Source organism: Saccostrea cucullata, unplaced genomic scaffold (genome assembly GCF_032062105.1).
Source record: "Saccostrea cucullata isolate Sc308-1 unplaced genomic scaffold, CSIRO_AGI_Scuc_v1 ctg8692, whole genome shotgun sequence".
NCBI lineage: Eukaryota > Metazoa > Mollusca > Bivalvia > Ostreida > Ostreidae > Saccostrea > Saccostrea cuccullata.
Window position 1 is genome coordinate 1 of NW_026924986.1, and position 25,659 is coordinate 25,659.

Below are 25,659 nucleotides of genomic sequence, written 5' to 3' on the forward strand. Positions count from 1 at the left end.
GACCATGCAAAGGAAGCAAAAGCAAATCCACCAACCATGAGTTGAAAGGCAAATATATGTTATTTACATTTATCATGTTAATTAAGTTAAATCTCTGAAGATTTGCGTTTTTATGAATGGTGCTATATATTCCCTGTGCGGAAGGGTTGCATAAAATATTCAAAAGAAGATGGTCAAATTCAAAGCAAAAAAGGATATATTTCCGACAGCTTCATGTCCCAGCCTAGACGATAAAGATTTCGCAAAACCTGCTATATTAAAAATAAGTACAGTTTCAATAGAAATCTGGCACTGTATTTTTCTGAAAATTTAGATATTAGGAAAGAAACTTAAATTCACCCTTTCTGAATTATTGAAACTCCATGCGGTAACAACATAAAAAAAATTTCCCCACATGACCTCCTTTATTCTAAATGTGACGTCATGAATTTGTGCATTTTTCCGCATTTTCTTTTAAAATTTCAAAAGAAATCAATTTTCAGAAGAAATCAATTTTTAGTGGAAATCTTTCAGAAAACAAAAACTACATGCTTCGCGTAGAATAATTTTGAGATATTGAATTTCCAAAGCATTTTAAAATGTACAAATATAATAACTGAAATGGGTGACGATGCAGACTCTATTTTCTACTGAAAAAAAGCTGAATATCATGCTGAATATAAATTGTATAAGATTAAATATCTCGATTCAACTTCAAAAACAAAATTTTCTTGACCTCCTCCTTCTTTTTAGCAAACCTTTTGTAAAGCAAATCCTTCATAAATGGATACATTTGTATTCCACAATCGTTTGTCAATAGGCTTTTTTTTAAATGTCAGACCCAGAAAATGGTAAGCATATAGAATCATTTTATTTACTATTTGTCCACATGTACCTGTTGTTGCATTGGATGCTCACTCCTCCATGGCACCTGATTCCACCACTGATGTTTTGGAGGTCTGTGCTTGCTCTGCTCCTATTTTGTACCGTTTTATGGACTTTTGATCTTGAGTACTGTTCGTTATCTCCTTATGTTTTATTCACACAAACTGTACATATTGCACAGAGTATTAAATTTAACTCCCTATTACACGTGTGCATGAAATATATGACTCTTACCTTTGTTTAATTTCTAGTACTGTATTTATCTGTTTCTTTACTTATTAATATACTTTATAAATACAATAAATCTTTATCGCAATTGATTATTATTGTTTTAGGTAATATAGATTATAAATATAGATATATATGCACATGATATATACATTTATTGCATAAAACAAATCTTTGAAGGCTATATCACATTGTTTTTAGTGGAAAAATATAGCTACATCATTTCCACTCCATCTAAACTTAACATACATTAATTGATATTTTCTTGAAATCATCATATTAGCCAATTAAGGACCAGAACCAACACTTACCTTAACCCTCAAGGTTAAGAAATCTTAATGAGAACTCTGACTGTTTATTTAAATTATGATGGGTTTCTTACACGATATATATATTATAAATTTCAGCATTTCAAATTATGTTTGAAATTCTGCACTAACGTTAACAAAGTAGTAGGACAATTTGTCCATGTAAGGTTTTATGATACTTTTATCCTCTGTGCTTCCTGTCTTTTTTTGACAAAAGGACATTGTTAATATCAACTGATTCGATGCCGGAGAGCATGTTCTACATACAATTTCTAAAACGAGGTAAATTATTGACTGACAAATAGCTGAAACAAAAATATAAGTCATCATTTCGTAAACTCTATGGTCGATATATAATGACCTTGTCAGCTAATACAATTTATTATTAAGTCATGTTAATGCTGACTGACGTTTTTGATACTAATTGTTAGGCCAGTATAAACGTTTTTACGTTATTTCCAGATCTTGGAAAGGAACACACGCAGAAGCTGTGACCGGTCGGCCGGGGATGCTCTCTCATCCATGGCACTTGATCACACCTCTGATATTTTGGAAGTCCGTGTTAATTTTGCATTGTTTGATGGACTTTTAAGCTTAAATACAGTTCGTTATTTCCATATATTTCACTTTAAGAATTTTTGTCCTCTATACAATATAATAAATAAAACCCTCTATCAAGCCAATTTTAGACAAGATTTATTGTAAAGGAAAAATATTGATATTCAGGGTCGAAATAAAGAATTGTTGTACTCGTACGTAGAATACAGTTATCCATGTATTATGACCATCATAGTCAATATTTTCAAATCATTGACAAATATATTTCACATATAGATACTTGTATGTTCCAGCACAAGGATCTCCAAATACTCCGTTGCTGGCTGATATATAGCAGGTTTGCTCTCCGTTGCACTTCCACTTGGTCAACATTGTAGAAGCAGGGGAGAGACAATTGGTATTTTTAATAGATTTGCTAGGGCATAGATGACCTCCTTCTGTACGGCCGTAGTTTGCAGCAAGTATGTTAATTCGTTGAGGTTTATTACAACGAAGGTAAGCAATATTGCGTTCGCAAACGATTACTCCAGCGTAAGCTGAAAAGAAAAGAAAAGAAAAATGGTTACATATTTTTTGCCTTAAAAAGGGAATTCAACGGCATGGTCGATTGGATCTGGTCTTTTAATTTAATTAAATAATTAATGTATCAATATTACTTTGATCTTTAACAACATAAATTACGTATACACTAAGGGTTGAGATCAAGGAAAAATATATCTTGCCAAATAGGTGGACAACTATATTATCTTATTTTATAACAATATAGAATTATCAAATCACATGCGCAACCCGTATGATATTTTTGAGGGATCAAAGGGATTATGACGATTATAGTTTCCTAGTTCAATACAACTAGATTTTATTTTTAGTAGTTTTAGAAGCATAACACATAGAATACCTACCTTCTGAAGACACATGTGATATTAAAAGAGAAAATATCCCAAAATAAACCAAAAATATTGCGGTTTTCTTCATTCTCGTACTACTATAGCGCAGATGAAAAATTATGAAATAAAATCCCTGAACAGCTTAGTATTTATTAATGTCTCATTCATAAAACACAACAATCTGTTTCAAAATCACTTAATTCTAGATGCTATTTTAAACTGCATTTGACATGTTAGATGCATAGCTATTGAAACATGTGTTGTGACTTTTTTGTTTGTATGAAAAGTAACTATTTTTAAGCTAATTGAAAATTAGAAGAGAAAGAAAGAAGGAAATGTATATTTTATGTGACTCACGATATATTTAACAGAGAGGAAATAAACAAAATTATATAACGTTATATGTCTCCACGAGTACTCAAACTCCGTCGCCATGAGCTGAAACACGCTGCACCACTCTTTGCATTATTTTTTCATCCAGGTAAATTTTATGAGGAAAAACAAAATGAAAAAAAAAATCAGAAAAATCACATAGGCTGATTTTTACCATTTTGCTTTTCCCAATAAACTTCACCCAGCTTAATATTTTTCTAAAGTTTATGTTACACTTTTAGCGCCGAACTAAGTCTTATGAAATTTTTTTTTATCTGTAAACCTTTACTGAGTGCAATTTGTCCATATTTGTAATTTTATTAAAGTATTAACTAATGTTTTCCAACACTATTTCATTTTCCAAATCCAAGAGAAAATATTCAAGGAATACAGGCGCAACAGTATCGTCAGAGGAACTGTGGTGTCATGAGTAAATAATCTGTTCGTAGAAACTCAGCTTAAGAATCATTTAACAATTGATCTCAGGGTTCAGCTGGCAACAGTTCTTTAATTAATTCAGCCATGGCCTTTTATATGCCAACGAGCAATTAAAATCATAGTACGTGTACTTGTGTTTTGTTGAGGTTATTTAGCTTAAAGTTTATTTATTTTTATAAAATTTTGTGTTTGGCTTCTCTGATAACAGGATGTAATGTTATCTATTTAATCGGTTTATCTGCGAGTCAAACACAGCATGTTTGTTTTGTACTAATTATCTCTCTTGATTGTGTCACGTGATTTAGACACCACGCAGCAGCCGACAAATGGTACATGTAATCTGAAACCCCTCCCATCTTAACCTGTTGCTTTATAGGGGACAGTTTTTTGCTGCTTTTTGTTTTATTTTGAATAATTTTTGGCGGAAAGAGTATTGTTTTTCTTTCAACTTCGTCATGGCTGCATCAAGCATGAAGATATCCATGGATGGTCAGTTGGACAGAACCGGCAGAACCTTCAGTCGCATGAGTATCGCATTTTTTTTTTTTGGTCGCACCAGGATCACCAGCCGAGAGGAACTGTGGTATCAATTTATGAGTGTACCTAATGGTTTTGTAGAAATTTTCAGCTTATAAATCATGACCCATTCTGTCAACGAGCACGTAAAATTATTTAAGGTGTATTTGTGTATTTGTTGAAGTTGTTTGCCTTTATTAGATTTTATAAAATAAAATGTTCTGTTTGGCTTTTCTGGTATTGTTTTACGTAGTAGGGGCATTTGAAACGTTCTGAGAATTGTTTAATAAAAATTAACCGTTTCATAGAAATTATCAAATTTGATACCATTAAAAAGAGTTTAAAATTTGACTTATTTTGTTTGGTCACTTTTTTTATTTCTATGACGTAACAACTCCAAAATTGACGCCAGAATCCCTAATGTTCAGCTGAAAAGTTGCTTCTTTGTCAACATGAGAGGATTAGTAAAGCCCATGATTTCCGCCTGCCAATTAATATTTTACGTAACACTTTTCAGAACTTTTCCAATGCCCCTACTTTTTCTCGGAAATTCCTTCGCAGTGCTTAGCATATATAAATTTGTACAATTCTGATTAAGACAAAGGACGTGCTAAAAGTTTAAACATTAACTGGAACATTGTTTTCAAGAAGGAAGAGAGATGGTTGAAACTAAAATTTCTGGCCCCAGGATCATGAAACAAACTTAGACTTAAGTCAAATTTTTAATCAACTAAAAATATTTATTGTCTTTGGATTATTCTCTAAATTTACAGATCTAAATTTACGGATAAAAACATTTTTGTAGAGCAATATTGGGATAATTTTTTAATTTTGGTATACTTGACTTCAACAAGTTTTTAGAACACAATAAAAATTTTGACTTAAGCTTATGACGTTTCATAATCCTGGGGCCTGGTGCCAGTGAAAGTAAGATTGGAAAGAGATTTGTCATTAGTTGAACAATTTATTATGAAAGAAGACCAAGTTACAATTAAAAAATAGTTGGATATTAATATCTAAACAATATTATTATTAAATTCCTAAAATATTATTTACTTCAGACATAAAAGATATGATTTAGAGAAAGTTCCTATCCTACAAGTAAATTCAAATTGGATATAGGATGCATGAAAGGTAGAGGAGGCGGGCTTAGATGATCACCATGCTTATCCTGGATAAGGATATCCATTTCCGCCCATACTATGGCCTAGATTTTCCATTTGTTATAAATGGACTATTTATGTGATAAAAATAATAACCTGCAAAATTAATTTAAGGTTTCCAACGAATAGATCACTTTTGGACTTTTACGAAAAGCACTGACTTTTACAGTTGACAGTTAACTTTGACATTTAAACCTGTGACATTTTTGGAGGTACTGAATTGATTATAAAGAAAATTTTTCCAGTAGTCATAAGTATAGTGTTAAGCCAATAACATGTGAATGCTGGGAATTGAGGGTAGCTTGGTTGTCGTTTTCTTCGGGGGCAACTTAATAATGCTTTGAAATGAGCTGTTGTTTCGTTTTTAAAAAACGGAGCGAAACATTTATATAATAAAGGAGCTTCCGTACATTGTCCTAGAGTAAAAATAAGCCGTCAACAGTAACGGAATGAAAACAGAAAAATGACAAGCACTTATTGATCTAAAAAAAAGTGATACAGTTCTTAGAACAGGACCTTTACAGGGACCCTGGAAATTCCAGAGTTGGGTTGAGGATTAAACATGCCTCGTTGACGTCTCTGTCTGTCTGACTGCCGCACACCTGCCGTGAGTCCTATCTGTATTGATCAAACAATAGGAGCATTGCGTAGTCAAATTAGGTACACAGTTGGTATGAAATGTTACATTTGCAGGGAGTCAGATACCCAAAAATATACTCCACGACTTAGTGAGATAATGAATACTTTCAATTTTTAAGTTTTTAGCTCACCTGAGCCGAAGGCTCAAGTGAGCTTTTCTGATCACATTTTGTCCGTCGTCCGTCCGTCTGTCCGTCTGTCTGTCTGTCTGTCTGTCTGTCCGTCCGTCTGTAAACTTTTCACATTTTCGACTTCTTCTCAAGAACCACTGGACCAATTTTGACCAGACTTGGTACAAAGCATCCTTGGATGAAGGGGAATTTAAATTGTTAAAATGAAGGGCCAAGACCCCTCACAAGGGGAGATAATCAAGAAAAGACAAAAATAGGTTTGGGTCATTAAAAAATCTTCTTCTCAAGAACCACTGGGCCAATAAAGCTGAAACTTATGTTGAAGTATCCTGGGGTAGTATAGATTCTAAATTGTTCAAATCATGACCCCCGGGGGTAGGATGGGGCCACTTTAGAGAATCAAAGATTTACATAGAAATATATAGGTAAAATCTTTAAAATCTTCTCCTCAAGAACCACAGGACCAGAAAAGCAGAAACCTATGTGGAAGCATCCTGGAGTAGTGTAGTATTTTAAATTGTTCAAATCATGACCCCCGGGGGTAGGGCGGGGTCACAATGGGGAATCAATATTTTACAAAGAAATATATAGGAAAAGTCTTTGAAAATCTTCTTCTCATGAACCACTGGGCAAGAAAAGCTTAAACTTATGTGGAAGCATCCTGGGGTAGTGTAAATTCTAAATTGTTCAAATCATGACCCCCGGGGGTAGGGCGGGGCCACAATGGGGAATCAATGTTTTACATAGAAATATATAGGAAAAATCTTTGAAAATCTTCTTCTCATGAACCACTGGGCCAGAAAAGCTAAAACTTATGTGGAAGCACCCTGGGGTAGTGTAGATTGTAAATTGTTCTAATCATGACCCCCGGGGATAGGGCGGGGTCACAATAGGGAATCAAATTTTTATATAGAAATATATAGGAAAAATCTTTGAAAATCTTCTTCTCAAGAACCACTGGGCCAGAAAAGCTAAAACTTATGTGGAAGCATCCTGAGGTAGTGTAGATTTCAAATTCTTCAAATTATGATCATTGGGGTAGGGTGGGGTCACAATATGTATTACAAGTGGGAAATATGGTAAAAAACAGAATGGTCAAAGATTCTCAGGTGAGCGATGTGGCCCATGGGCCTCTTGTTTTAGAATGTCATTTCATAATCATGTGAAATTTCGAATTTTTCTAGACGTAAAAAGATGTGATATTTGAGTACTCTTGTAGCGTTTTATTAACGTTTGGGTATCTTTTTGATGTTTTGTCTGTAAAGAGGAAAAATTGAATGATTAATTGTACGTGATTTTAAGTCCCTCTGGAGAATTTTTCACTCAAATGGAGACGCAAGTACCTGCCGGTGGAGAGCTAGAAAATTTTGTCCTATACTCGGCAATTAGGGCCATTGAGCAGTGAGGGATCATTTTCGTGCCAGCAGCTACTGCGACACGGGACCCCTGTTTCTACGGTCTCATCCGAAGGACCGGTCTCCATCTCACAAAGTAGGATTCGAATCCGCGACGTAAGGATTAACTGCTTTCTCCGCGACTAGAGAAGACGCTCTAATCACTGCGCCACGCTGGCGACTAATGAGGAAAGATCAATATTTTCATAATAATCCGAATGTGGATGTATTGATGAAAAATTATATGCATTGACACTGAAACTTTAAAAGATAATTCTACCACAATTATTGACGAGATCAAAGAAATGCCACGCACATTCGTCTCCAATAAATCACAAACTTCATCAAAAAATTATCAGATCAGAAACACGTATTTAACCTGTGCAGTTGAAATATACATTTGACTTAAGAATGAAGTATATTTAGACCACATCAATGTGTCGTCTTTTACAATTCTAACACTGTTTATTGCAGAAAGAAGCTGATGAATGTAGATTTCTAAAGCTATTTCACGGACCTCCCTACGCCATATTTAAACTCCATGATTTTAGTGATAAGGAGGTAAAATAGGAAAATGATTTTGTTATTGTATAGTCCAAAAAATTAATCTATATTACAGTATCTACAAACAGATTTATATTTAATAAAAGGCTAATTTTAATGCCGCGAAAGCACAAATCGTCTATTCACAAGTAAACAAACAATTACACTTTGGTGTTAAATGGAACAGCGTTATTGCAGCATGGTGACCTAATTCGTTTCTCTATAGAGAAACGATCAGTCGTATGTTAGAGCTGCTTAGTAGAATAGAAAAAAAGTCGTTGCTGTCGTGAATGATGCCTTAGCTTTTATCTTTCTAACATTTCTCGACCTCGGAGGCTATTCTGCAACATTCACAAGAACACGGACTTCTTTCTTAAATTATTTGATTATCTCAGTTTGCAAAGAAAGGTTATTTAGTGTTTGATGGTAATAAGTTTAATTAATAGATTGATTGATTGTATATTGTTTAACCCCACTCGAGAATTTTTTCACTCATATGGAGACGCCACTACTTGCCGGTGGAGAGCTGCAAATATCCTTTACTCGTCACTCAGGGCCATTGAGCAGGGGGGTTGCCAGCACCTACTACATGGGACCTCGGTTTATACGGTTTCATCCGTAGGACCGGTCTCCACGTCTCACAGTGGGATTCAAGTCCGCGACGTAAGGATTTATTCCTTATTAACTTTGCTACTCTACAACAGACGCTCCAACCACTGTGCCTAGCGGGTGACTGTATTAATAAATAAAACTGTTGATTTAAAATTGATATATTATTTACTGTTTAGGATGCATGGTTTTTTTTTCAAAAGCTTATATATGTATTCTGTGAAACATTTTCAAAGAATTTGATCTGATAATAAAGCCATTCTCAAAAAGTTAATTTATGTAACCCTAGTGATCTGGCTAGACTACCGCAATAGTTGAAATATAACAAACAATGTATACTGAGTGAGAATTGTCATTTATTAAATGACAATAAGTATATAACACAGATAAAGTTAAGGGGAGATCACCGGGATATTTCCTGAGTACAAAGAACAATAAATTTGGCAACGGTATCTCCCCTGTTGCAAACAAACATTACTTTGGCAAAAATATTTTGACAAATAAAAAGTATATAAACCACAAAGTTGTCAAAACAAAAAGCTGCCTTGGCAAAAATATTTTGACAAATAAAAAGTCTATAAACCACAAAGTTGTCAGAACAAAAAGCTGACATGACAAAAGTTGCAACGATGGCAAGTAAGATGGCACAAGGTATATATTATGATAAAAAAATTACAAAACATAATTTTGAGACTACAATGTTTTATCATGGAGTATGAAGGGGGACGGAGGGTGGGTAAATTTCTAAAAACAAATCCATTCTCAAAAAGTTAATAGAGTTATTTGTGATCAGTAAAAAATTGAATAAGTATGTGTATTTGAATTATTCAGAAGTTTGAATCAAAGTAAATGTTGGGAAAAGACTCGCATCCAATTTAATAGCTGTCCAAATGTGACATTTATCACGAAAGTAGTTGCATGTAGATATAAAATTAATTTATTGATTAGTTCAAAGTCAACCATAATTATATTATTCCGCATTCGAAATGATTTTACACATTGAAATTTTACATTTTGATCAAAACCAAAGGTATCAAAATTCCAAACAGGTTTTAAAGATTTAATTTTTTTTTATTAATTTTTACCTTAAATAATCAGACATCGATTTTATTATTTTGTATGTAGAGTTTTTTTATCGTTCTTTGTTTGGAAAAGAACTCTTATCAGTCTAAAGTGCAATACCATATTTGGGTTTTTTTATGTTTTAAAATTTATTTCAAACTTCTTAATTTCAACTTAGATAACGTTTGAGATTTTTAGCCATTGGAACTTTGATTCAAACCCTAAAATTCTTAAAAAGTGAAATCATATTTTACATTTTATTGTTTTTTTAGAATTTTGCTTCAAATATAATAATTTCAAATTCCATACCTGGTTTGATTATTAAAACTTTTTTCATGTTAACCGTAGAATTCCTGGATATATGTATTTAGAATATGGTATTCATTCAGAGAAAGTTTCAAAATTTAAATCGGATTTGGAAATTTGATAATTTGGATATTTAAAGTAAAATTCCAAACATGCATAGTAACTTGAAGTTTGAATGTCTGAATCAAAGTTCTAAATTTCTAGAAACCCTAAACGTTTTAAAAGTTGAAGTTTAAATGTCTGAAGTAAATTTAATTTTCAAATATCAAAAGACGTAAAATGGTTGTGAACTTTATATTTTAAGGTGTACATTTTCTGAACAAACAATAGAATAAAAAAGGTTTTTGTTTTTTGAAATTTAAATTTTGAATATTTAAAGTCAATATCTAAAAAATCCAGAAGTCTAAACCATGTTTGGAAATGTGAAAGCTTAGGTTTATTATTTATATTAAAATTCAGTATGCAATATCAGTTTTGAGCTGATTGTGGCTGTTTTATGACTTTAATAGTGGGGTCAGCTTGAAATAGATGTATACTATACCTTGTGATTACAGGGTTTAAATTTCCTATTCTTGTCTGGTTGACCCCCATTTTTTCCCATATGCTCATCATGTTACAATGTCATTATGGTACTAGTGGTCAGATTGTGCAATTTGTTAGCCTAAGATGTGTAATACTCTAAATTTGAATCCCTCTTTTCTTAAAAAAATTTTGTTAACTGTGTTTTATTTCTTTCGTCGTATACTTTAATAAATGACATAATTCACATGATGTTATTTATTTTACATGCTTTCAACAAAAATCAAACTCGTTTGGAAGAACTAAGGAATATAAATTTAAAAATTTGACTTATTGTTTAAAAATTCTAAAGCTCTAAATAATTTTAGAAATTTGAATTATCAAGAGTCACATGGACCCTTTACAAGTTTATATGTTGAAACCTTTGTAACGCAAATTTTGTATATTTTATAAGTGGCTTTTTATCAGTAAAAACTTTAAAACCTTCAATAAACTAGTCGGCATTCAAAATGTCTTAATACTAGTTAAATAAATTAGAGTATAAAAAGAAAAGTAACAACTATGAATAATTAATACATTGTTCGTTTGGTTTACACTAAATGCATATAATGTGTTTATTATAAAATGTCCTAAGATAAATTTATACTATCGTAACAGGATTTCCTGATTGCATAATTATATGCGCGATGTTAAATTTTATTCTGCGATTAATTGACAAGACAATTTGCTATTCAGTGTTATGACTTTTCCATGTGGAACGGGATTCTGGCTTACACGGATTTATTTTTTCTTGAAAATGGGAGTTAAACAGGGTAACATTTAAGTATTTACAATCATTGTAGTTTGAACAAGCTCACAAACTAAAAAGGAATATACACCTGTGTTTGACAGACATGAGAGAAAGCTGACATCAGCCAAACAGTAAATTAAGGTAAGTTTTATAACAGCAGGCCAGTTTAGTTAACTACGTTACATGGTAAAGTTATCACAATACGATTAAATATTTTTTTTCGATGAAAACAACACTGTTATATGTATTTTGTATATATAACACAAAACCATCTATACCTCTTACTACTGACCAATCGTTTTAAATGTTCTGATTTTTGGTAAACAAAGAAAACACGTGTGAGGTCAGGGCCCCATTTACTAATTTCCATGATCATAAAATTAATGTCATTTCTGTACGGGTGTTGTTCGGAAAGGTCGTGGATTTCTGTATTTACCTTTTTTTTTATTTAACGTCACAAGTTATCCAACTTTGATGTAAAGAATTTAACAATAAATTCAAATGATTTGTATTAAAAAAAAAAAAAAATTATGATGATTTATTACAAACCAAAAACTGCAAAAATTGAATTGCGAAGCAGGTCAGCAATTTACAAACAATACACTAAATATTTGAAAAGAAATCAATTTGTGAAGATAAGTATTAGCGCTAGCAGTTCTCATTGAAAACTACAAAAATGATGATTAATGGAATTTTATAAAAGAGCTAGAATACGTTATTATATGGAAGCGTAGTGTAGATTCAAATTTATCACGCACATTGTAATATGTGAGAATATATTATAATTGCAACTAACAGAAAAATCCCCTATAACTATATCAATTCAAAATTAGCTACATTTACGTCGACAGATTCTGTTAATTGATGGGTTTTTGAAAACAGAAAAATATTAATAATAGAACACATACTTGTACATAAGTAAATTTGAATCAAAACAACAGTGAACATACATGTAAAAGATGTCTTCAAATGTGACATTTATCATGGGAGCAATTGTTGCATGTTGGAGAACAAAGGAGGAAAAGACAATTACATATAATGATGCAGTTCCGTCAAATATATCTGGATAGATTATGTTCATGACAAAGGGTTTAAATTCAAAATATTTTTAAATAAAACTCAGAAAGTAAGAAGTAAATGCTATTTTCAATGAATGGAAATACCTTGAAATATACCTTTGAAACAGGATTTGAGGCTGTCTAGGTTGTTACCTTCACAGTACCGTTTGATAAATTATAAATTAACCAAAAACTGAATGAAAGAGATCATGAAAATATTACCTAAATGAGTAAATAATGATATGTTTATTTGTAAACTAATTTCTTCATAATTGGTATTACCTTAATAAAAATTACTAATAATAATTATAGTAAATTAATTTGAAGATAAAATACATTCAAACCAACTTTTGAAAATAGTCACATTTTGTTAGGTCAAATACATTCAATCCATAAGAAACTTTAAATACAGGTGGATTAATTATTTTTTGAATGTTGACAGCTATAACGATGGCATAATATTATCTATGAATAACTATATGACATTGTTCGTTTGGTTTACATTGAATGCACTACATGTGTATGCGGTTTGAGGAAATTACAGGAATACGTCCTGTTTTGAAATGCAGAATTTTTAACAATATTTCCTGGCTGTATAGTGTATAATTATATCTCTGATGTTTTATTTTTGGATTCAAGTTCCTTACTCGTAGGACTGTTCACATCTGTTATGTTTTTTTTAAAATAATGGAAGTATAAACACGGTGATTTTAAATAATCTTTTTCAACATTTTCAGTCGTTAGAATACACCGATGTCAGACTAAAAGTGAACGCTCAAGTCAGTCAGACAGAAAAGGTATGTCTTATAAAAGTGTGTCAGTTTGCTGCCTTGTAAATACGTTTCAAAAATTTATATAAATTAATATAATGACCTTTTCAGCAAATACAATTTATCATTGAGTCAAATGCTGACTGACGTTTTTCATACTTTATTCTGGCCCATTATTTATACACTGAATTGACGACGGATTTTTCCTTATTTTTGTATTGTTTTATGGACTTTGATATTGAATACTGTTCGATATCTCAATATCCTTCATAGCTAATCGATAAGATATTGAAATCATTGATAATAATGTTATTTTGCATATAAGTATAGAACCCAGCAATACAAAAGTCATCGCAGACTAATCATATTTATGGAGATATCAAAAAAATAATGAGCGTAGTGCAGTTTGAAAAAATAATAATTCATCATAAAGGACTTTGAAAAGTCTATAAAACGTTTTTATATTACATAATTGAAAGAAAAATTACTTTTTATGCTTCAGAGGTACATGTAACGGGTATATAAATGATTAGATATTAATCAAATACATTACCGATTTGGATGCCACAGAGATCCGCATTTCAACAATTTAAATTTCTCTTCCGTGATGCTCATGGCAAAACGTTGGAAAACGAAGCGCAAAAGACTGAACATAAAAGAGCTATGCACGAAGAAGTTATTCCCAAAATTTGAAAATAATTTTTAATTTTAACAACGGAGAAGAAATGCGTGTAGGTTCGTGAACTTTTTAAACTCGCACAAATTAAACTCACGTTTTGATTATTTTGAAAGAAGAACTGATTCGAAATCAATGAAATGTAATTAATCTGAATTGGAGTTATCGTGTACATGTTTTGACTACAAATACATGTAATGCATGTTAAATCACACTCGGAAACCAGCAATTTATGGACACTGCACAAATTATCAAGTAATTACGGAGTATGTAAATAATTATTGTCTCTTATTGCGGCTTATTACGGGGACTGAAAACTAAACATAACGACAGCCATTGTTGAGTGGTGATTGACCATTATACATTTATTTGTTTTCATCGTGTTTCGATATACTTGTTTTCTTCATAATTGTAACGCTTTTACAAAGTACAAATGATTAATAGTTGGATACCCTAAAGTTTCCTTCTTACGAACCACGCTTATATCGAATCAAAATAACCTTCAATAGCAATGACACTTAAAGAACAAGTGACTGAAACTCTATTCATTTTAACTTGATTTTATCTGGATAATGATTAGCAAACTAAGTAAAAACGAACTATAACAAAACAATCACTTATAATCAAACCAATAATCAAATATGAAACCTATCTCTGTAGCTGCAGACTGAGTGGTATAACGAACGATTCTGTTGTCTCCCGACACAGTTTGCATTACCTAAAACACACCCTAACAAGGCACCGAGACACCTTTATTATTCAAACTAAAGTCACCAAGACACAATCTAAAGTCACTATGACACAATTTAAAGTCACCAAGACACTGGTCACCGAGGAACTAGATTCATGAGCTGAGTAATCTAACGAACAATTCTGTTGTTTCCCGACACAACCCAAGATCCTAGACCATGATTTGTTAGTCAGACAATGAGCAACGACTAAATAACCGATATCTATATGGGTGTCTCTATTTAAACCTTTTCTTCTATGCTAATCACTGCTGATTGGTAAATATTTGGGGAACTCTGATTAGCTGTAATATAAACGTTGATTGGTTAAATATAAAATGATTCGATTGGACGATTTTAGAGACATTTTAATCCACCAAGATTATTCTATTTCATTACATAATCTCATATCAAAATATTTGTAACCTACAGTAGACTCATATAGTTTTTATTAGGTAATAGTTATTGATAAATTTTAAGTCTCCTTTATAACATCAACTTTGAAAACTTAAGATAATAATTTTAAAATACATGTACCCTTGGCCTGACATTTGTAATACATCTTAGGGTTATATTTTCGTAATGTCATCATTTCTTTATATCTATTCATATTTGATTACATGTACATGCAGCAATAATTCTAATTTTTTTTTTTTTTGTATCCCTGACCAAGAGAAGAAAGTTTTAAAGTAGATTCATGAGGCGAAAATTGTATCATATTTTGTTCTATTGTTTACGTGAAGTGGATCAGTGGATTTACTTAAACTTGATAAAAAAAATTTCAGTGTGTTTATTCTAAAAAGTTTTATATTCATAAAAATCAAAGAATAGAAAAATACACACTTGACTTGTTGAAATTGAAAAACAGAAAACTTTTCAAATTCAAAAACAGAATATAAATTTGTGCTTACATATTTAAATAGATCATTTTAAGGACAGATGATACAATTTTTCTCTTCGGAAGAGACTTAATATCATGTCAAAACTTTAGAATAGAGTATCATTCTTGAAATTTTTTCTCCTAAGAAGTGAAAAATGAAATAGACTTGGAAAATATTAGTAATATTTCAATAAAAAAGCAAATATAGATAAATCACCCTCAGTAAAGGTTTACAGGTGAAAACAAATTTCAGAATATGTTATTTTGTTGCTAAAAGTGTAATATAAACTTTAGAAAAATATACCAATCCAGGTAAATTTTATGAGGAAAAGCAAAATGACAAGAAATCAGCAATATCATATAGGCTGATTTTTACATTTTGCTTTTCCTGATAAAATTCACCTGGCTTGGTATACTTTTCTAAAGTTTAAATTACACTTTTAGCACCAGTGTAACATATTCTAAAATTTGTTTTCATCTGTAAACCTTTACTGAGTGTGGTTTGTCCATATTTGTAACTTTATTGAAATATTACTAATATTTTCCAAGTCTATTTCATTTTCCAGTTCTTAGGAGAAAAAAATCTAAGAATTATTCACTTTTCTAAACTTGTGACATGATATTCAATCTACTCCAAAGGAAAAATTTGTTTGTATCATCTGTCCTTGATTAATAAATACTTCTTAGCACAAAAGGAAGTCTTTTTGTTATAGAAATTTAGATCTGAAACACAGACAGACCCTGGTATTGATAATTCTATTGGTAGAAATGTTCTTTGTATGGTTCAACTTCAAATATAAAAATCAGAAATCATGAATAGTGATTACATTTTTTTTTCTTTTTCAAAACGTAAAATACTGCACCTCTGACATTAGTGCGCATGCTCAGATACCTGAATCTCATTAATTCTGCTTATAATTTGTATAACAATATGAGTTTTACATTGCACACCTTACATTTTTAGCTTCATTTTTGGCATATCTTTTTTGTGAATTAGATATCAATGATATATATATATTTGATAGATATTTAGAAAATATCTGTCTAAAAACATATGTAGAGGCATATAAAATTATACCAGTTTTTTCGTGCAGCTTGATTAATATGTGTTTGGTCTATTTTATAATTTACTATAATATGTGAATGAGTTTTCAATGAACAATAATTACCAGTGGTCAGTTAGCCCCCTTTAATACTTCCCATATGCATTATCATAATGTCATCACGTAAATGCTGCATATAGTTTAGGGTACGTTGAAAATGTAATCCCAAGAAACCCATTGCTTACAGAGGCACCGAGGTTGACAATGCTTTCCGAGGGGTGAAAATTTTTAATGTAACTTTAAATTACATGTTGTATTTATTAGATTAAAGTAATGTACATGAAAGTATACTATTACAACATACGAATCTCCTTTCATGTTTGTGTTCTAAAAATGCCATGCAGGTGTGCAAAATGTCAGTCATTATATCTTTTCCTTTTTTCTTAACTTTCCACCACACCATAAAATTCTTTATCACCAAAAAAGCTGTTTTAAACAATGTGGGATCCATTGCAATCGCAAAGCAATTGTTGTCGGTAGATAATTTACAAAAATCACTATCACCTTTTTAATTAACTTCAATTCATCCAAAAAAAATATTTTTCTTCCATTTGGTCAACTATCAAATACAACAATATATTGAAGTAAATGTCATAAGAACATTTTGTGTACGTTTATTTTTAAACTTTTTTCAACGATTGTTATCTCCTTCGATGTGAAGGTCAGGTCAAATAGGAATGCGATGAAAGTACATTAGTTTCCTATTTTTAAAAAAGAACCATCTTTGAGATTTGCCTGTAGGGCCTGCCTTACTAGCGCTAACTTCCTCGTCTCATGGTGACTATATTCTTTTACAATTAAATAAAAAAGCTCAATTCACTATCAGATAAATACCTACGTCTGTCAATTTTTCTGATGTTGTTTACCTTCTGAACATAGACATAATAGACAATTGTGAAAGGGTATTTAATGAACCTTTACAAGAAACCCCACACCTCTCAAGGTCTCCGTCTTGGACATATATATGTGAATTCTTTCCACTATAAATAGAAATGAAAGCATGGCACAGCAATTTTGTTATATTTTAATTTGAGATATTACAAATGGGATTTAAACTGTTGTTAATAACTAATTCTAACAACATTTTACATCATTTTATTAAATGACATAAATGGATAATTGAAGATGATGATTTTTAATTTTTGTTTCGCTCTTAAATATGTTTATTAAGAAGTTCATTGACCTACAAAACGTAAGTATTAAACACGTTACCCTACAGTCCTCTGAAATCGCACTTAATTGTAGGATTAAGTCCACCTCTACCATATACCAAGGCATAAAGAGGTCAACTTAAAAGATACTACATGTTTTAAAGTTATAAAATATTTGCTTCAAAGCAAGAAGTAAATTTCAAAGAGAATTCAAAAAGTATAAAGCATTCATTCAGGATTGTGAGACTCATGTTTTTGCCCTATACAAAACAAACTAAGCATATACTAGTACATCGGTAAGCTTCACACGTAGACAATAATTCTACCGATCAAGATTCTAAACCATTCATTACAATGCAATATGGAAAATATAATTTTCAATTTTTTATATTTTTTAAATATTTATAAATATATTTTTTCAAATAAATAGATGTGCAGTGCACATGTTTTGAAGAATTTATCATGCACTTTTTGCTACTCATTAAATGTTTCTCTACGCTTCAAGTAACTGTTTAATATGAGAAACATTATTTATATACCTGATGTCGTTTGAAACGTTAAATTTTGGTCATTCTTTTTGTTGATCGATTCGAATTAACGTACATGAACTGGAGACGACTGTATATGTATTAATCTATTTATATACTGAATACCTTTGTCTTGAATAATTTGAATAATAGTGGATAATACTTACAATGAAGAAAAATCCAGGGGGTTCTACTTTTTTTTATCAATTAAGACATTTTTATTTAAAAATCAATGGAAAAGGAATCTGATTATGCCTTTCTTTTATATAACGTGATTTTTTTTATAATACAAACATTACATATTAATGAGATCCAATCCATAAATCATAACAAGTCTGATCCTACCAGATATGAATATTACAAAAAAATCAATATTACATTTACTGCGGAAGGCAATGTTGAAGAAGGTAGGTCAGATTGGATTTTATCACGTTTTTCTGCACAAGAATAAAATGTAAACACTCTATATATACAAGAAGTTGCATAAAGTAAAACCCACAATCGCAAGGAATTAAGAGAACTTTAAATGACTGTTTGATTCGAGTGCTGATGTACTTACTAAATTTTGTTTCAGTTCATAGCTTTCCTTTTAAACTACTGATTGGCGGGTTTCTTAGCTCCAATTGACCAGAATCTTTGAAGCAGAACACTAAGCTTCAATATCATACTAGAGGGATTACCCTGTTTATTCCGGATATATGTTCTAAGATGAGAAGGCTGGAACTGTGTTGACCGCTCTCAGGAAGAAAAATATATATAAAAACAGCAGAGCGGAAGGAGGGCCAAAATGAACAGGAAACTTATTTTTGTGATTTTCGTCTTGGCAGCATTTCTGGTTCTCGCGGAAAGTGGACGAAGAAGGTAAAGATCTGAGCCATTTAAATGGATTGTTTATATCTAAATTCTTGACCCTGAACAATAAATGTTTTAAGTCCTAATATGGTTGTCATGTTTTTTAGGTTATTTTCTTTACACAACAAGTAAAATGATATAGAATGAAAAATATTTCTGACATCTGTTTTGTCTATTGGACAATTTGTGATAAAGGAAAAAAGATGAGGTTCAAATATTAATAGAAGTTTAAGTAAAACCAACTAATAAATTTCAGTTTCATATTATGAATATGAAAGTGCTTTGAGCCATGTGATCAAATCATGAATCATCTTTGTACCATTGTGTACATGAAATCAGCTTTCGATAAAAATTGTTGATCATTTTTAGGTGTTTTAACGTGACATATTTTGTACATGTATCCAGATCTAGAAATGCTAGATATTATCATCATTTATTTGCTCGAGTTAAACGCACTTAAGGGTACACGTTTTTCCTTTTTTTTTTTTTAGAAAAAAATGTTCCCCCAAACGTAAAAAATTATTTATTTGTTTTATTTATGTAGTATTGGGCATAAGCTTCAAAAAGATAAATTTGCAAAGCCATGGACATGTGGCATACATTCATTATTGATACAATGTTCAGGCTTTACGTAGATTTTCTTATTTTTTTTAATTAAATTTCTTTCATTTATTGACGAAATACAAAACAATAATAAGAGTATATTTCTGATAAGTCCAATCTGATTAACTACAAAATCTTTAAATAGACATGTTTTCTTACTATCTATCTCTTCTTTCTGAAGACATAACCCTCATTCTTACCTTTTCATAGAAATTTCCTGTTTACTTGTTGTTGGTTTTTTTTTTTTTTTTTGCTGTTTTTTTTTTTTTTTTTTTTTTTTTTTTTTTTTTTTTTGCTTAATTTTTCAAAACAATCCCCTTTTACATATAAAAAGGTAGATGGAATAAAACTTGGGCAAAGTCACATGTACAACTGCATCTTCACAAACTTTGTTCTCAAATCTGTGGGCTCTCACTAAAAAATAATCATTTATTTTATATTTTATACTTTGAGATTTTACTTGAAATATAAAGTGATCTGGTTTAATAAGAGTTCGATTTTTGACATAAAATAAAATCGTGCAATTTAGTCGATATATATATATTTTCTTTCTAAACTACTGTGGTTTTATCAATTTTTGTTGGCATCAATTTTCGTTAACATTTGAATTCGTGGATCTGCTCGAAAATTGACGCTCAACGAATATTGAAGAAACCACAGTATGTAGAGTATTTTATTTTGAAAATTGAATTCTAGTTTCATAACTTTATGTTGATTTAATTTGATTCTGAAATTTTGACAAATCTAAAGGTTGATACAGTAATAATTAACCGAGATTTGTCTCTTTGGATTGGAAATTTGAATGGATACAGCATCATTCTTCGTACCATGTACGTATTCTAGTGAAAATAAGCATAAAACATTCACTAAATTATTCAAGAAATTTAAACGATGACACTAAAGGGTGAAAAGGTAAGTACATATTGTTGAAAAATATTCAGATCGCAAGAAAGAAAGAATTTTTACAAACCGTTCTTACTTAGATAATAATTACATGTAATACATGAAGCTATAACATTGTAGGAGGCTAGCTGTAATAAACTTTTGAATTTAACTACTAAATCATTCAGTTCTAAGCAGAAATTATCATTTCTTATAATTTTGAATTTTATCTTGATATGCCATCCGCTGGTCATGCTAAACATATCATATGATTTTTACAAGTATATTCTTTGCAACATCGTCCATGGCAGAAAATAAACCGTTCCGTATATATGCTAAGATTCAAGAGAGGCTTTCGTATCTTAACAACTGCGAATATCAGAAAACTAAAATTACTAAAATTGATTTTGTAACCACGAAAAGAAATTTGAAGCAGCCAATTGCCAGCTGTAAAGTATTGGATTCAAGATACTGTAGACCGATTTTAAAATTCATATCGGAGTTAATGCCTATTTTCACATACGTATTAGCATTATATGTACTTTCAGTATGTTAAACTGAGTTTAAAGTACAACATAATTTTTGCTCGTCGATATCAAAATAGCTTTTAAATTTCTTTGGAGATACATGTTCTTTTGCTTTTACTGCCAATGCTTTATGTGTCTTTGTTGTTGTCAAGTAATCAAATTACAGCAGGTTATTTTAAAAAAAATGTTGAATCTGAAGATTTATCTACTCTGAGTTGTATATCGCAATTTATTTGTATACTGGTTGTATTTGAATACATACCTATCTCGGTTAATCTATTCTGTACTTTTTACAGGCCTTAAATTTGTATATCTAAACAGACACTCGACGATAGTGTATATACACTGTAGTTATCTCTCTCTCTCTCTCTCTCTCTCTCTCTCTCTCTCTCGGGTACATGTACTCTGTAAAACAAAAACTCTACAGTGCAGTTTATTCACAATATTATCACAGAGATGAGAAAAATAGACATGATTAAGCTGTAAATGTACCCTTCACTTCAAGAATTTGTCATCCGTACTTAAATGCTTTTTACAAATTATCGTTAACATGTGGTTTTTCTGAATGGCGGAAAACCCCTTTGTCATCGATAATTACAGAGAAGGAGTAATATAAGACATCCAGCTGGTCTATATATTCATATGTATACGTTGTCCGTCACGTGGAAAAATGTATTCTTTTTGTACCATAGATATAAATGTTTAAATGCTGAGCATGCCAGAATCGCTTTGTTTAATATGCTTCCTTGATTGGAATTCACAATCAAAGAATTTTTGTATCCATTGCATTGAATTGAAGTCCATGTTTAGTCAAGCTTGAATATTAAAAAGTTGAAATAAACACAAGAAGTTTTTTAAAAAAAAGGATAGGGAAACTTTTTTTTCATTTGGCAAGGGTAAATCTGATATGTTCTAAATGTCAAAATCTATTTAAGAAAATACAGGGTAACACTGTCAAACGCCTTTAAAATGTTATTCTTACCTGAATGTTTTTGAAAGGGACTAAAATAGAATTAAGAACCAGTTTACAATAGCAAAACATTTCGTGTATACGAAATGAATACAAATGTGCGTATTGATAATACAGCAGCTAGCCTCTTTTTTTATAAATTGTATAACACAAAATAGAGGTAATTCTGTGCTCAACAAAGTTTCATATTGTTGCTGTTTATACTGTATATGGATCATAAGAAAAAAAATACTTTATGTATGTTTAAAATCGGTATTGAAATTATAAACAGGAATTACGAATTAATAAATTTTGTCAAAATACATTCTGTACCCAAAAAAGCATTAATACTAAAAAGTAACACTATTCATACTTATTTTTACCCGTTCAAAGATTTTTTAGTGTGTAATTATAAGTTCATCATCAAAAAAAAATTTCAAGGTAAGACAAAAATTTCAGACGTCACTCGATCGGTCAAGATTACCTATATCCTTCTTGTTTTAAAGCAAAAAGTTCCATACGCTGGTATATGAAGCTTCTATTTCTGAACAAGAAATAAAAAATAAGTGAATTAAAAAATAGCAATACTATAATAGTTGAATGTCATTTATATACGGTTTCTGATTAAATTATTAATAATATTTACTTCTAGACGTCGTCGTCGTAACTGTCCCAGAACAGATGAGGATTCTAACGGCGACCATTGGTGTTGTGACGTCAAAACCAAGAATGTGACTCACTGGGACTTGTTTTGGTGGCCCTGTGACGAAATCGATGCTCTCCAAGAGGACTATGGCGACGAGCATCCATCCGAAGAAGAATGGAATTGGTGTGGAACGGATGGAAGTGACCGGAGGCGCAGGTCTTCGGGAATGTTGTTTTCTTGAACAAAAAGTTAATGCTCTATCAACATATAGGCTACTAGTTTGTCAATGCAAATGTTTTTAAATTTTGGATGAAAAAGCAATTTACACATATCAGGAAAATGAAATTGGTTATTATAAACGAGAGATATCCTGTGAGATGAAATAAGACTATAAATATAAAGAGACTGACGTGTTTATATAATTCCTTTCTTCTTAAATCATATACTCGTATTTATTTACCATAGACCTTGAAGATGTTGGTATCTGCCCTCACCCCTAGACTGGCAAAAAATCTGGATCCTTGCATTTTATTTAGCTTAGACAATATAATTAAACTTAAACTTATTCGTTCAATAGTATTTTACCAAATTAAACATGAAAATAACTGTCTTCCCACACTTTTGGAAGTAAATGGCTGGTATCTTACCCTATCTGAATACGTAATAGATAAACTAAATATTGACAACTTATACAATCTTATTTTATTCATATTCACAACAATATTTCCCTTAAGTATATAGAGGAACATTAGCTTAGGTAGTTCTAGTAGGTTATTTAATAAGATCTTTAATATTGATCTGTTTTAACTAGGTCGATGCTCTATATTTCGTGTAAAGAACTTTAAATTATCGTGTGTGTTTAAAATCTTAATCTAAAATTGACACCGTTAATGCATCTGTAATCTGAAAGGAAAGCATTTGACGGTTACAAAATCGAAATAAATGAACTTCAAAATCGCTAGAGTACAAATCATTAGTGCATGTACTAGAACTTTTCTATACATTTAAAGTCTGTAATCTCAGCACTATTCTCTTTTAGGTCCTGGTATAACCTTTGCCCTCTCTGGGTTGCTTACAATGTCACTGTTAGATACAACAGCTGGAGTTGTTGTCCAGGGTGGAATGAAGATGAATACGGCTTCTGTTCTGTCGGTAAGACTACATTTTAATTAATTCATTTTAATTGATAAATCATTAATTATTCTTATTTATTGACTTTTTGATTTTGCATTTTGTTACATTTCAACTAACATAGGGAAGTTTTGTGCAGTATTTTTTCATTGCTGTAATAAATATAATTTATTATCTTACATGTAAATTTATATGTTCATAAATCGATTAACTTGTCACACATATTTTAATCAGTAAACTTCAAGTCTCCTCAAGGCAATTTCAGACATACGATTTACATTATCGGTTTGAATAATTGAGAACCCAAGATGACATAAACTTAGTATCTTACATGTATCGATCTTGGTATTCGTGCAGAATGAGTTAGATGGCATATTTTTATTTCTTTAAATAGCGGAGAGTGGTACTGGTCCTTTATATTGTGATAATGGTGGATCCCTTATTGATAACTCGTGTGTTTGTCTTGATGGGTTCATAGGAACTCACTGCGAGACGCGTAAGTATTTTATTCACATTACATATAATTTCCCAATAATTGTATTCTTAGGCGGACAAACTCAAAAATCTTTTCCATCTCATGGGATGCTATATTTACATGTACAAAAGGATTATAGAGAAAGACATTTCTTTGACAATTAGCTATCTAGCACTTTTTTATGACGACCTATTTCTTAATTCAAAGTAAACGAAAAAATTAAACAATAAATTAATAAAGTACACCACTTGCAAATACTTTTTATTGAATTTTGGGTTAAAAGTTAAACCTTCAGACAATTTCAACGGTAACAAAAAATACAAGATATTAAGAATAATATTATCATAAGAAATATTTTCAATTTTAATCAATAACCGAAGAATGTATGGTATATTGATTTTTTTAGAATATTTTTTGAGTTTATATCACTTATTTAATGATGTATATTCTTTGCAGCTGTTTGCAAACCAGACTGTCAAAACAATGGCCATTGTGCAGCTAGAGATGGAAAGCCAATTTGTGTTTGTCCCGAAAATTTTGGTGGCGATCAATGTCAAACACGTAAGTGAATATTGAAAGTTCTGAAAGTATCCTAAATACACGTAAGATAAAATGGACTTAATAAAAAATGATTTCAATAAATTTGACTTGGTGTAGCTTTTGCTTCAATTGTTATTTCAAAAAAATATTTAATTTCATTGAAAAATGCATATATTACTAAGGTTTTTAAAAAAAGTTCAATCGAATTTTAGCCATCTGTGAAAAGCCATGCCTGAATGGCGGACTCTGCGTTGCAGACGCGTGTGAGACTAGATGTCGCTGTAAAGCCGGATACGCTGGCAAATTCTGCGAGATAGGTGAAAATTTAAGATTTCGTGTGCTTTCTTGATATTATGATTGATATTCGCAATACGCCTTTGTAGCAATAAATTATTGGTGTTGCAGTTATAAAAGAGGGCGACTGTCCAATCAGCATGCCCAGTAACACTTGTGGTCAAGGATGCAGCACTGATAACGACTGCGCAGGCGTCAACAAATGCTGTTTTCACCAAAGCTGCGGTTTCAATGAATGTATGAAGCCAATCAACTCGAGTCGCTGTGTTTACAAGAATCATACATACAATGTCGGAGAGCAGATGAAGAAAGACGACTGCACTACTTGTATTTGCCAGGGAGAAGGGATGTCATATGACCCTTCTGGTTTTGACTGTTACACCATTGACTGTTTCGTCACTTCCTGTCCTGATGGAATGGTGTATAGAAATATCCCAGGGCAATGTTGTGGGCAGTGTGAAGGTATGCCATGCTTAAGATTCAAAGGTATTACATATTACATGCTCTTTTCAGCACACTTAATATTAAACTGTATAGGAC

At 31.2% G+C, this 25,659-nt stretch overlaps 2 protein-coding genes across 2 annotated transcripts; one reads left to right on the forward strand and one right to left on the reverse strand.

Moving 5' to 3' along the window:
• Window positions 1–2,080: 2,080 nt before the first annotated feature.
• On the reverse strand, window positions 2,081–2,940 carry LOC134267765 (L-rhamnose-binding lectin CSL3-like). Its single transcript, XM_062749974.1, has 2 exons — window positions 2,861–2,940; window positions 2,081–2,494 (listed from the first exon to the last, which is right to left on the reverse strand). Exons 1-2 carry the CDS (start codon window positions 2,931–2,933, stop codon window positions 2,208–2,210), a joined length of 360 nt encoding a protein of 119 aa, XP_062605958.1. The 5' UTR covers window positions 2,934–2,940; the 3' UTR covers window positions 2,081–2,207.
• Window positions 2,941–13,062: 10,122 nt separating this feature from the next.
• On the forward strand, window positions 13,063–25,605 carry LOC134267764 (tenascin-like; the record flags this gene model as incomplete). The annotated part of the gene is made up of 8 exons (XM_062749973.1): window positions 13,063–13,182; window positions 18,795–19,081; window positions 22,686–22,907; window positions 23,719–23,831; window positions 24,205–24,306; window positions 24,742–24,846; window positions 25,038–25,142; window positions 25,231–25,605. Coding segments are annotated over exons 2-8 (1,096 nt in total), but the record flags the coding sequence as incomplete, so codon positions are not given.
• Window positions 25,606–25,659: the final 54 nt, after the last annotated feature.

Excerpts from the sequence above, each read along its gene's own strand:
- LOC134267765 (XM_062749974.1), bottom strand. The coding sequence starts at position 2,933 with ATGAAGAAAACCGCAATATTTTTGGTTTATTTTGGGATATTTTCTCTT. Across the intron at positions 2,495-2,860 it reads ATCACATGTGTCTTCAGAAG|CTTACGCTGGAGTAATCGTT; the intron begins GTAGGTATTCTA and ends TTTTCTTTTCAG.